Consider the following 12189-nt stretch of genomic DNA (forward strand, 5'->3'; position numbering starts at 1 on the left):
GCATGCTCTGTTCATTCCAGTGGAATTGTTACCTCTCCCCATGCTTTTTATCCCCTTTACCTGTTTTATTTTTCTTTTCGTGCTAATTAAATATGCTGCATATTTTACTTAATTTATATTGCTGTGTGGAGTTGTTACCTCTCCCCATGCTTTTTATCCCCTTTACCTGTTTTATTTTTCCCTTTGTGTAATTAAATATGCAGCATTATATCTAAGCAGGAATTTTTGTTTAGTTTTGTTTTCTATCCCTAGGCCCTACAGTAGTGCCTGGCATAGGTGGATGTTCAGTGAATTTGTTGAATGAATGCCCTTTTGCGTCTGAATGAGATATTATTTTTAAGAATTTGTGTTTATCATATGAAAGAATTTCCCTCTGAAATTTCCTTGAGAAAAACCTTCCTGGGAAAATAGAGATAATTTTTAAAAATTTTAAACAGTTGCATGAAAGCTACTTTATTCCATATTTTCCCATTCTTCATTTAAATATGAAGAAATTGAGCCTTATTAGAAACTAAGGATTTCTACAATGCTTCAGCTTTTTGCAGTTTGTGTGTTACTCTGCTGTGGAACTTGCTGATGAATACAGGTTGTTGTGCTCCATTCTCTAGCAGAGATCCAGGGCCCTCTTAGGTTTTCATATTATGGGGAAGACTGAGCAGCCACCATTTTTTCTTTTGTAAAATGTGGCTCTCTTACTTATTTATTGGATAATAGTTCTAAAAGAAGGAATGAGGAAATCAGTCCTGAGGCTGAGTTGCTTTCACATTTATTTATAGAACTGCATAATAAATCTCTTGCTATACTTTGGTTCCTACATCAAAGCTCAGGATGAAATGGTCTTCAGTGGCAAATGATTTTCATTTTGTTTTCTTCAAATATATCCTTTTGTTTTCATTTAAATGGGTAGATAGGGTGCCTGGGTGGCTCAGTGGTTGAGTGTCTGCCTTTGGCTCAGGTCATGATCCTGGGGTCTTGGGATCAAGTCCCACATTGGGCTCCCCACAGGGAGCCTGCTTTTGCCTCTGCCTATGTCTCTGCCTTTCTCTCCCTCTCTCTCTCTCTCTCTCTCTCTCTCTCATGAATAAATAAAAATAAAATCTTTAAAAAAAAGTAATGGGGTAGAGGGTAAGAAGTACAGAATTTTTCCCCATGAGTTACATGATTTTTGGCATTTCTTTGGGCCTTCCTTAATTTACTGATGTGTTAAATGAGAGCATTGAAAAAAAAATGAGAGCATTGGACAGATGATGTTTCCTTCTGGTTCTCACATTCTATGAATGGTTGTATCTGGGGTTAACATTTTGTATCCTCAGGATGCTCATATTTTTGTTAGGTAGAAGTTGAGCCTCTGCTGAAGGCCAGGTGTGTGATGCCAGGCTTTTCAGATTTGCATCAGGCAGGGTAGTTTCTCTAACGGAATTGACAGTCTCAGGAGAAGGCAGATAAGTATTTTATATCAGGTTGTGATAAAGGTCAGGGATCTACAAAAGCATATAATAGGGTTGGGTAGCTTGCAGAATATTAAAATAATGAAAATAAGATAGATCCATATATGCCACAAAGAGGTATCTGTATCAGATAATTTCTGTTGTTTTTCGTAACTCCAGGTCTTATAAATGTGATAACCATAGCAAGAACATTCTTTATGACATTTAGAATGTGAGAGAATGTGTATATATAGGCATGTTAGTATGTGCTAAATTTTGGTTGAAGGTAAAATAGCTAACAAATGGATTTGTTGCTTTGATTGTACTCTTGTCATTTTCTTTTTTGATAGTATTGTGTGTGAACTGGACTGTGTTTTCTTTGAATGCTTCACAAGAAAACCTTTTCTCTTGATCAGTTTTAAAATTACTCAGTTCTAAAAACTACTTTATTCCATTTTATATTTAATATTTAAATATGACATTGAAATATTCAGCACATTAAAATTAGTTTTTTGCTATGTTTACTTTTTTTTTTAAAGATTTTATTTATGTATTCATGAGAGAGAAAGAGAAGCAGAGACACAGGCAGAAGGAGAAACAGTCTCCATGCAGGGAGCCCGACGTGGGACTCGATCCCAGGTCTCCAGGATCATGCCCTGGGCCAAGGCAGCGCTAAACCACCGAGCCACCTGGGCTGCCCTATGTTTAGTTTTTATATAGAAATCAACTTTCTTTTTTTTAAAAATTTTTAAAAAAATTATTTATTCATGATAGTCATAGAGAGAGGAGAGAGAGGTAGAGACACAGGCAGAGGGAGAAGCAGGCTCCATGCCGGGAGCCCGATGCGGGACTCGATCCTGGGACTCCGGGATCGCGCCCTGGGCCAAAGGCAGGCGCTAAACCTCTGAGCCACCCAGGGATCCCAGAAATCAACTTTCATATGAGTGAGATTGATTGATAAATATGTACGTTTTATAAAAACTTTATTATATTATAAATAAAGCATAGGAAAGTAGCCATTGCCATTCATGGACTTATGGTTGATTAATTGGTAGTTTAGTGCCCATGTGAAGTAGCAGAGGTGGCAAAGGTGATGCAGGGGGGAACTGAATAAGATTAATTAGGATAGACTAAATATATTATAATGGAAAATTCTCAAAAGATGTAATGGCTCACACAATAAAAATGTAGGTCTTCCTCATGTAACAGTACTTAGGAGGTAAACAGGCTGCACAGTTATTACAGATCCAGGCTGATGGAGCATCTGCCATCTTCAACATGAGGCTTCAAAGATTACCCTGGGGTTGACTCCATCCAGTCAGGTACAAAGGAGAAAGAGATTGAAGGAGCACACACATGAGTTTGTCATGAACAGGGCATGGAAGTGGTAACATCTACTTTCATTTATAGTCACACTGTCATAGGGCCGTACATAACTCAGAGGGAGGCAGGGATATAAAGCCTGGCTGTGGGTCCAGGAGAAAGAGGAGAACTCTTAACTTTGAAGAGTAGCTATCTGTCTCTGCCATAGAATTGTTAGCCTGTCTACTAGAGTCTATTATGTAAACTCTAAATAAATGTCTACTTGGTTCTGACATTTGGCTAACATTGGGTTGTACTTAGTGTATTTGGGATATGGCTAATAGTTCTTGTTTTACTAAAGTAGTGGCGATCTGTGTCATCACAGAAGTCAGGAAGGAAAGGAAACCACCATTCTAGTGCCTGTGAGCCAAGGCACTGTACTAGGTGCTTTCCATATATGATTTCATTTCTTCTTCACAGTAACCTGAGAAGAAAAGTATTCCTACCATATTTTCCAGATGAAAAAATGAGTATTGGTGACTTACCTTAGTTTCGGTAATTGATGGAACTGATACCTGAATTCTTTAAGTTGATCAGTTGACTGATAAATTTATATGATTTTGTCTTTTTTGGGATTGTCTTTCAGTTTGACTTTGAGGGATCACTTTCCCCAGTCATTGCACCCAAAAAAGCGAGGCCTTCTGAGACAGGATCTGATGATGTAAGCATTATTATTTCTTGCTACTATAAATTAATTTGTGGGTGCTTGTACTAGAGTCTACAGAAGTGGTACTCTTGTTGATTTGTATTTCTAACATCCTTTATTTTAATACTGAATAGTATTTATTTTGAAAGTTGGATGTGTTATGTTTTTGTGGTTATTTATTTACTTTTGTCTTTAATAATCATTTAAAAATTACTGAATATACATAATGCTGCATGATTTGAGTTTGGATGATAGATGTTTTATTGCTAATTAATCCTCTGGTTTTAGGTTCTCAATCATATTAGATTCTATGGGTATATTCTTAAGGAGTTCAAAGAAATTTTTAAAAATTGAGGTATAATTTACATAAATGAAATGCTCAAGATCTGAAGTTTATAGTTTGATCAAACACTTATGTAACCCACACCCCAAAACACAAAACCTATCCATTATTCCATAAAATTTCCACGTGCCATTTTTAATCATTTCTTCCTTCCCTTCCTCTATTCTTGAAGCAGTCATTGATTTCAGTTCTATCACTATATGTTATTTTTGCCTGTTGTAGAACTTGTTATATATGAAATAATGTGGTACAGAATCGTTTGTATAAGGTTTCTTTGATTTAGCATGTTTTTGAGATTCATCCCAGGCATTGCAGATGTCAGCAGTTTGTGCCTTTTATTGCTGAGTAGGATGAATATACTGTAGTTTGTTTATACATTTTTCTGCTGATGGATACGATACCTATGCCATTTCCATTATTTTACTATTATGAATAAAGCTGCCATCAGTATTCAGTGACAAGTGTTTGTGGACATATATTTTCATTTGCGTAAATACCTAGCAGTGAAATTGTTAGGTCATTGCTGGTTCCCAAACTCATTGTACTACCTTACACTCTGACCAGTGATATATGAGAGTTCCTTTTGTTCATTTTGGCCAGCATTAGCTGTTGTCAATCTTTTTCATTTAAATCATTTGAGTTTGTATAAAGTAGTTACTCTTAGGTTTTAATTTGCCTTTTCCTCATGACTAATGAGACACTTCTTTATGTGCTTATTAGCTACTTACATATCTTTTTGTCAAGTTTCTTCTCAAACCTTTTATAGTTTTTTATTTTTATTTATTTTATTTTTATTTTTATATTTTTAAAAGATTTTATTTATTTATTCATGAGAGAGACACACACACAGAGAGAGAGAGAGGCAGAAACACAGGCAGAGGGAGAAGCAGGCTCCATGCAGGGAGCCTGACGTGGGACTCAATCCCGGGTCTCCAGGATCACACCCTGAGCTGAAGGCGGTGCTAAACTGCTGAGCCACCTGGGCTGCCCACCTTTTACAATTTTTTAATTGGATTTTTAAAAATACTCATTGAACTATAGAAGTTCTTTATATACTCTGAGTATGAGTTCTGAGTTCTTTGTTGTATGTTTTCTCTTAGTATATGGCTTAATAGTGTCTTTTGATGAACAGATTTTAAAAAATTTTAGTTACTCTTCTTGCCAATGTCTTATGGTTTGTTTTTTCTTTATCTGTTCCAAGAGATTTTTTTTTTTAATTTTTATTTATTTATGATAGTCAAAGAGAGAGAGAGAGAGAGAGAGAGAGAGAGGCAGAGGGAGAAGCAGGCTCCATGCACCGGGAGCCCGATGTGGGATTCGATCCTGGGTCTCCAGGATCGTGCCCTGGGCCAAAGGCAGGCGCCAAACCACTGCGCCACCCAGGGATCCCTGTTCCAAGAGATTTTAAGTTAGAATAACACACTGTAGTAAACCTTTCAAAAGTGTTAGAAAATTCCAAGACCTGAAAATAGCATAATCCATATTCTCTCAATACAATACAGTGAATCAAAACAGAAACCAAAACAGACTCAGTACTTGGAAAATGGAGGACAATCAGTGTGAATATAAAATTCAGTTGATGATTAGATTGTAATTGCTAGCCCCAGCATCTTATAAACATAGATAAATATACTAACTAGATACAAGTAGACTTTTCTCCTTATCAAAACACAGATAAATATATTAGTCACTAAACTTGCCCATCTATTCTTATGACCTGTTATTCTTTACTTTTGGCTTCATAAGATATCACCTAGGATAATTTTAGTTTTCTTTCTTATTCTCTCTATAAGTAATTGGATTCTTCCCCCCAATCTTTTTCCTAATAGGGCATAACTAAAATTTTTCAAATGGGTTTTGAAGTGGTTTATCTTAGTGTCTATTGTTGGCATCTGGAAATTGCCTAGCTAATTTGATATGGGGATCTGATTTTTAGGTATTGTGATTGTTTTTTCAACTTAATGTGAAAATGAAACTTAAATTGTTCTAATGATGACATTACAAGGGGGCATTATTTAAAAAATTAATATCATCTTTATTTTTCTCAGGACTGGGAGTATTTACTAAATTCAGACTACCACCAGAATGTTGAGTCTCATCTTTTGAATAGATCTTTATGTTTAAGTCCTTTGGAAGTTTCACAAATGAAGGATGAGGATTTTTCACAGAATCTCATTCTGGATTCTTCTACACTTCTTTTTACTCATATACCTGCAATATTTTTTGTTCTTCACCTTATCTATGAGGAGCTTAAGTTGAATACTCTAATGGGAGAAGGAATTCGTTCACTTGTTGGCCTTCTTGTTCAGTTGGCAAGGTAAATCTTGTTTGTAGACTAGTAACTACCAAGAAGTCCTTAGATGACCTGATCTCAGCCATGAATATCATATAGGAACCTTGTAAATAAATTTATGAACTCTACCTTTTCAGAAAACCAGAATATTTTCTATAAACCACAGAAATGTTTGAAGGTACTGGCTATATAAAGGCCTTGTGGGCTGTTATGGGGTTCTTAATCTTTGTCCTAAGATCAATGGGAAGTCACAGAAGTGTGTCAAACAGTGGTGGTGACCAGCCTACTCAGCTCTTCATTTTGACAAGGTGACTTGGCTGTGCTATTGCGAAAGTTCTGTAACACCTAACTTCCTTGCAGTAATACCTAAATTCAAAGAAGAGGTATAGTTAACATAATCATAGTTTACATATATGAATTGTAGCTATTATCCCTGTATTAATGATGATGAAACTTATCTAAGTTTGTTTCTATGAACATGAGTAGTATTTGCTAGCTGAGGATTCTTTTTGCTGTTTTTGTTGTCTCAATCTGTCGTTGTCTCTGCCTTTGAGGCTTTTTTAGTGTATCCAGAATAAGAATCTGTTTGGCCCTGAATTCTGAAGGTCATATTTAGGTGTTGTTTCAGCCTTTATTGAGCCTTAGTGATAAAGAAAGTTGAATTTGAATTAAAATGTCAACCACTGACTTAAGATTGTACAACATTTTCTGATTTCTGTGATCTTCCTCAAGACTTAAATTCTCTTTTGAGGTGTGACCATTTTAATTGATGATCAGTTTCTCTTATGACAAATCATTACTGTCATGAAAATTCTTTTGTTATGAAATGACTTCCAAACTCTAATCATTATGGCTTTCTGAAATTCCATTTTTTAGATATTACATGTTTTAAGGTATTCTGAACACATATATCTTATTTAATTTTCAAAACTTCTGAGTGAGTGAATAGAAATTTTCCTATTTTCTAGAAGAAAATACTGAGGTTCATAGAGATAACTTGCTGAAGATCACTAAACTAACAAATAATAGAGCAGAAACTAGTTTTAACCCCATAAAATTTATCTAGCACAAGGAGTTTGGGTTGCCCAATAGGGCACTTCAAGGTCCAAAAATAGAATAAAAAGATTCTAGATTTGATGATCTTTTTTGTTATAAGTTTAAATTGAAAAATTGAACCGATGAATCCTAATTTTGTGAGGGAAATGCTTTAATACTTTCCTTATGATTTCTTTTTTATATGCTCTTACTGTTTTAGGGATTTAAAATTGGAACCTTATGTAGATCATTACTATAGAGATTTCCCAACACTTGTCAGAACTACTGGACAAGTGTGCACAATTGATCAAGGTATGTGTTTGTGCCATTAAAAATTTTCTTTTTCTTTTTTTTTCTTTAAGATTTCACTTATTCATGAGAGACACAGATAGAGAGGGCAGTGACATAGGCAGAGAGAGAAGCAGGCTCCCTGTGGGGAGCCCGATATGGGACTCAATCCTAGGACCCCAGGATCATGACCTGAGCCAAAGGCAAATGCTCAATCACTGAGCTACCCAGGCTCTCCATTAAAGATTTTCTAAACAGTGAGTGACATTTGGTTGTATCTTTCTTGGTGAATAGCACTGTATTTCTTACCTTTAGTCTCTAAGTTGGAAGTGGTTTCTTTCCACCGGTAGATTTCAGTTTGTAGTGTTTGCTCTCTGACTTATCGTAAGAGATAACATTAACTTCTTCAGTGTATGGGAAAAATTTTACCCATCCCCAAGTGCTAAGGATGCTTTGTTCTAGACCTGTCTGATAGTAGCTAACAACTATGTATTATTTAAATTAATTTATATAGAAAATTCAAGTTTACATTTCAAGTAGTAAGTAGCCACATGGGGCAGTAGTTGCCATATTGGATAGTTCAGGTATAGAACATTTCGATCACCACTCTATGGCATTAGACCTTGAGCTACAGGAACTCAGGGTCAGGGCCCAATGGTTAGAGGAGAATCCTAGGTGTCTCTTGTTTTCTTGCCTTTAGGATTAGGGCAGTATTTTGGTTAGATTCTTTATATGGCTTGAGTACAAGAATTTGCTAAATTTCCATCCAGGATGGATAAAATAGTAGTCATTTAGATGCTACATATTATAATATAGTCTGTTATTTTCTGTGGCAAAAAACATGAAGCATTTTGAATAAAAATTTTATTCTGATTGTTTCCAAATGGCAGACAATGATCATTTTCCCTTTAGAATAAAATGGCATTGCGGGATGCCTGTGTGGCTCAGTTGGTTGACCATTCAACTCTTGATCTTAGCTCAGGTCTTGAGCTCATGATCATGAGTTCAAGCCCCATGTTGGGCTCTGTGCTGGACATGGAGCCTACTTAAAAAAAAAAAAAGATTAAAACAGTAGTATCTTAATGTATTCTTGTGTTTTTATAAATGTGTATCTAATTCTAAAGGTCAAACAGGATTTATGCATCATCCATCATTTTTTACTCCTGAGCCACCAAGTATTTATCAGTGGGTGAGTTCTTGTCTGAAGGGTGAAGGAATGCCGCCCTATCCTTACCTTCCTGGAATCTGTGAAAGAAGCAGACTTGTAGTATTGGTATGTATTGTCTACCTTGTTTATTTTTTTCTTTTTAAAGCTTCATTTTAAAAATTCTGCCAAAAAGTTAACTTTGTTTTGTGTACATTTCTGTGAATTTCAACAAATGTATAGATTCATGTAATTACCACCATAATTAGGCCACAGAATAGTTCCATCCCCCCAAAACTTCCCACAAGCTTTTGTGACTCTTACAGATTGTTGCCTGTGTCAGCAGTTTGTTGTATTTAATTGCCGAGTGCTAGTCAATTATGGGGATGTTTCATATTGGTTACCCATTCACCCTTTGAAGATACTTGGACTTGTTCCAGTTTTTAGCCATTATCAATACAGCTCCTATAAACATTCATGCCCTAGGTTTTTGTGTGAATGTAAATTTCATTTCTCAACGGTAGATAGTCAGAGGTGAGATTGATGGTTATGTAAGTATTTTTCAGAGCGGCCATACCATTTTACATTCTCACAATCACTTGTGAGAGTTCTGATTTCTCTACATCCTTTCAGTGTTTGGTGTGGTCGTGGTTTTTAATTTTTGCCATTTCTGTTAGATATGTAGTATCTTGTGGTTTTAATTTGCATTTCTTTAATGGCCAATGAGGTTTTGAGAGTTCTGGATGGGAGGTTTTGTCAGCTATGTGGATTGTAAATATTTTCTTCTGGTTTGTAGCTGTCATATCATTCTCTTAATATTTCTTCTGCAGAACAAAAATGTTTAATTTTGTTGAAGCCAGTTTATCCATTTTTTCTTTTATGGATAGTGCTTTTGGTGTCTAGGAATTCATTAACTTCAGGTCACAATTAGGGTCTCCTCTGTTTTTTCACAGAAGTTTTACAGTTTTTGCTTTATACTTAGATGTATAATCTATTGTGTGTGTGTATATGTATACACATATGTATAATACATTGTATATATATAAATATATATATATTTATAAGATGTGAGGTTTAGGTTGAGGTTCTTACTCTATTTGGATGTCCAGTTCTTTTAACACCATTTGTTGAGAAGACTCTCCTTTCTCTCTTGCTTTTGCACTTTTCTCAAAAATTAATGTGCCACATTTTTGCGGGTCTATTTCTAGACTATTGTAGTACATTAATCCATATTGCTGTCCATACTGTGTTGATTACTGTAGCTGTATAGTAAGTCTTAAAATTGGTTAGTGTGATGACTCCTTTTGTTACTCTTCATTTTCAAAATTGTTTTAGCTATTTTGGTTCCTTTGCCTTTTCATTTAAATTTTATAATCAGCATGTCTATAGCTACAAAAAAATTCTTCTTGAAATTTTTTCCCTAAAAAAACACATCTTTCTTATTTTAAAAAATTAGTTAATTTTGAATAGTTAATACGTGTCTGAGGTCAAGACTTCAAATAGAACCAAAGGACTTTGGTAAAGGTGAGTTCCTTCATGCTCCCATTTCTTGGTCCCTTCTCCCAGGAGCAGGCAGCTTACAGGTCCTTTGTGTATCTTTCCAGGGATGAGGCCTTCCCAGGCTTATAGGAGAACCTCATGCTTTTATCTCCTCCATAAATATCATTGGACTGTAAAATGTTTATACCCACATGTCTTTTCCTTTATTATGTATTCTGCTTTGCTTCATGTTGAGAAAGGTTTCAGAGTCCCCTGTGGCTCTGAAACAGATATGTAGAATAGTCATTCTGCTTTTTAAGAATGGTGGTAAAATATGCATAATATTATTTTAACTATTTTTAAGAATACAGTTAATTCAGTGGCATTAAATACATTCACAAAAATATCAAGAGCAGGTTTGTCCCAGAATTTTCACATCCCTTGATGCTTGTGTCAAAACATTTAAGTGAAATCACCTGGTATATTGGTCCTGCCCTACTCTGCTTGGGGGTTGGGATCGGGAGAGACTTGGTATAGTATCTAGCCACACAGAGGAATCAGAAATATGAATATACCAAGTTGGTCAGCCTCCCAACTTAAATTATATTAGTCAACTTGTAGATATTCATATTATGACTTCTCTTTGTTAGATATGATGTCAGCTAGGTTCAGGAGTATGTCATTTGCAGTGGTTACATTGGTTTGGAATTTAGGATTTTTAAGATGCTCCAGCATAGTAGTAAAATTTTAATAGAATCGTTTTACCTTCTTAAAAAAAAAAAAAAAAGCTACTGCAGGTTCAGCTCTTGGTAGTAGTAGCAAGGAGCAGATATTCAAATGAGAACTTTGAAGGCCACAGGGAGAAATGTGTGAGTTAGGGTTCACCTAACCAGATACAATCCAAGTGTCTATCAGTTTATGAATAGAGAGAGTTTGGTACATCTGTGTAATGGAATACTACTCAGCAATAAAGAGAAACAAATCACTGATACATGCCGTAATGTGAATGAGTCTCAGAGGCTTCCTGAGTTAAACAAGTAGGACACAGAAGATTACATATTTTAAGATTCCATTTATTTGACATTGTAGTATAGGCAAAACTATGGGGAAAGAAAACAGGTGGGTTATTTCCTGTGCTAGGTGAAGGAGGAGTGGGGTGACTACAGAGGGTATAAGGGAACTTTTTGGTATGATGGAAGTGTTCTATATCATGATTATAGTAGTGGTTATATTATTATATGATCTTTGTCAAAACTCAGAGCTGTACATGTAAAATGGATGAATTTTCCTATATGTAATTATGCCTCATCTGTTTAAAAAATAATGTTAATTTTCTTCTTTTGCAGAGTATTGCACTCTATATACTTGGTAATGAGAGCTCTGTTTCTGAGGAATCCTCACAGTATTTATCAAGAATAACTATAGGTAAGTCAGTGTAATAATGTTAGGTTTCCCAAAACAATTTTTTTCCCCAAAACAAATTTTTATGAATGTTGATATCAGAATTGAAATTAAAAAATGAAAAATTTCCTAAGTGTTTGCTTTAGAGGCCATTTCTTGCCTCATTTTATTTATTTTATTTATTTTTATTTTTTTTAAAGATTTTATTTATTTATTCATGAGAGACACAGAGAGAGAGAGGCAGACACAGGCAGAGGGAGAAGCAGACTCCATGCAGGGAACCCGACGTGGAACTTGATCCCGGGCCTCCAGGATCACATCCTGGGCTGTAGGCGGCACTAAACTGCTGAGCTACCTGGGCTGCCCCCAAAATGAAAAATTTCCTAAGTGTTTGCTTTAGAGGCCATGTCTTGCCTCATTTTAGAGGTGACCTTTTGTACTGTTACAGGCTGTAGTCCATAGCTGATTTTCAGAGACCAGTACTTCAGATCTAACAAATTTTATTTTTCATTGTATGTAAAAGGACTATTTTATAGCCTCAGGGAAGTTATTACACTTTCCAGCCTACCAGAGGACTGCTTATTTTGTTTTTTAGGAGTTGTTCATTAATGAATTTTTATTTCCAAATGTCTTCTACATGTGATATGTTTTCTTTGTGAAGATAACTATTAAAATAAAATTTCATTTTGTTGCCTTTTAGCCCCCCAAAAGTCACAAGCAGAACAAGAAGAAAACAGGTGACTTTTATTCAGATTGCGCTTATATATTAAA

The 12189-nt window shown here is 35.4% G+C and overlaps 1 protein-coding gene across 2 annotated transcripts in view; it reads left to right on the forward strand.

Annotated features, from left to right (window-relative positions):
* Window positions 1-12189, forward strand: part of ANAPC1 (anaphase promoting complex subunit 1) — a 102052-nt gene that overhangs the window by 28885 nt on the left and 60978 nt on the right. For both annotated transcript variants that reach the window (XM_025994353.2, XM_072767149.1), the window contains exons 18-23: window positions 3376-3450; window positions 5827-6095; window positions 7327-7418; window positions 8519-8667; window positions 11364-11442; window positions 12119-12155. In XM_025994353.2, coding sequence (XP_025850138.1) covers window positions 3376-3450; window positions 5827-6095; window positions 7327-7418; window positions 8519-8667; window positions 11364-11442; window positions 12119-12155 — 701 coding nt within the window. The remainder of the gene's footprint in view (window positions 1-3375; window positions 3451-5826; window positions 6096-7326; window positions 7419-8518; window positions 8668-11363; window positions 11443-12118; window positions 12156-12189) is intronic.

This window comes from Vulpes vulpes, chromosome 8 (assembly GCF_048418805.1).
Source record: "Vulpes vulpes isolate BD-2025 chromosome 8, VulVul3, whole genome shotgun sequence".
Taxonomy (NCBI): domain Eukaryota; kingdom Metazoa; phylum Chordata; class Mammalia; order Carnivora; family Canidae; genus Vulpes; species Vulpes vulpes.